This window comes from Nannospalax galili, unplaced genomic scaffold (assembly GCF_000622305.1).
Source record: "Nannospalax galili isolate Female #2095 unplaced genomic scaffold, S.galili_v1.0 scaffold158, whole genome shotgun sequence".
In the NCBI taxonomy this organism is placed as follows: Eukaryota; Metazoa; Chordata; class Mammalia; order Rodentia; family Spalacidae; genus Nannospalax; species Nannospalax galili.
This window is the reverse complement of record NW_008345290.1, coordinates 3,060,306-3,061,334: the sequence shown is the minus strand read 5'-3', so window position 1 is coordinate 3,061,334 and position 1,029 is coordinate 3,060,306. Positions and strand designations below refer to the sequence as shown.

At 58.9% G+C, this 1,029-nt stretch overlaps 1 protein-coding gene across 2 annotated transcripts in view; it reads left to right on the top strand.

The window, feature by feature from the left end:
• Positions 1-287: 287 nt before the first annotated feature.
• Positions 288-1,029, top strand: part of Igf2bp3 (insulin like growth factor 2 mRNA binding protein 3) — a 174,174-nt gene continuing 173,432 nt past the window's right edge. Inside the window, exon 1 of one of the 2 annotated variants that reach the window (XM_008841466.2) lies at positions 288-760. In XM_008841466.2, coding sequence (XP_008839688.1) covers positions 586-760 — 175 coding nt within the window. In that variant the 5' untranslated portion in view covers positions 288-585. Of the gene's footprint in view, positions 761-830; positions 961-1,029 lie in introns of those variants that run through there. The other variant, XM_029567585.1, reaches the window with a different exon arrangement.

Sequence of the window (1,029 nt, the reverse complement as noted above, 5' to 3'; positions counted from 1 at the left end):
TCTTCCTCTTGCTTTTTTTTTCCCTTTCCTCCGAAACCCACTCTAATTGAGGCGCTGGGATTCCTCACGTGAGACGTTGATTTGTAGTTTGAACACGTGGCTCATTCAAAAAGCCGGACACTCGGAGCGGATTTTCCGCCTCCTCCCCCTCCTCCCGTGCCCCTAGCCCCTGCCAGTCACTCTTCGGGGGTTTTTTTTATGGGGAGGCGGCGCCTGCTTCACGTAGTGTGATATTTTCACAGTCCGCTGGCCCATGCCAAAGGGGTTGGGGAGGAAGAGACAAAAAGTAGTTTCCCTCCTCCGCCGCCTCCTTTCTCTCGCTAATCCCGCCTCCTCGGAGTTGGGAAGACTCAAGGCGTTGGGGTTGTAGCTAAGCTTTTTCTTTCTCTCTCTCGTAATACCCAGAAGAGGAAAAAGAAGAGCCTCGGGACCCGATTCTTTCGCTCGCCGTTCCAGCGCTTGGCTCTCGCTGTGTGTGGGTTTTGCCAAAGAGGAGACGGGAACAAAACCCACTGGATCCATCCATCACCGTGGGTGGTTTTAATTTTCGATTTTTCTCGTTTTTTAAAACAACCACTCTTCACAATGAACAAACTGTATATCGGAAACCTCAGCGACAGCGCCGGCCCCTCGGACCTGGAAAGTATCTTCAAGGACGCCAAGATCCCGGTGTCGGGACCCTTCTTGGTGAAGACTGGCTACGCGTTCGTGGACTGCCCGGACGAGAGCTGGGCCCTCAAGGCCATCGAGGCGCTTTCAGGTGGGGCCCGGCCGCGCCCGCCTTCCCGGCGGCTCCGAGAGGGGTCGGCCTCAGCGACAGCGCCGGCCCCTCGGACCTGGAAAGTATCTTCAAGGACGCCAAGATCCCGGTGTCGGGACCCTTCTTGGTGAAGACTGGCTACGCGTTCGTGGACTGCCCGGACGAGAGCTGGGCCCTCAAGGCCATCGAGGCGCTTTCAGGTGGGGCCCGGCCGCGCCCGCCTTCCCGGCGGCTCCGAGAGGGGTCGGGGTGGCCCGGGGCGCTGCGGG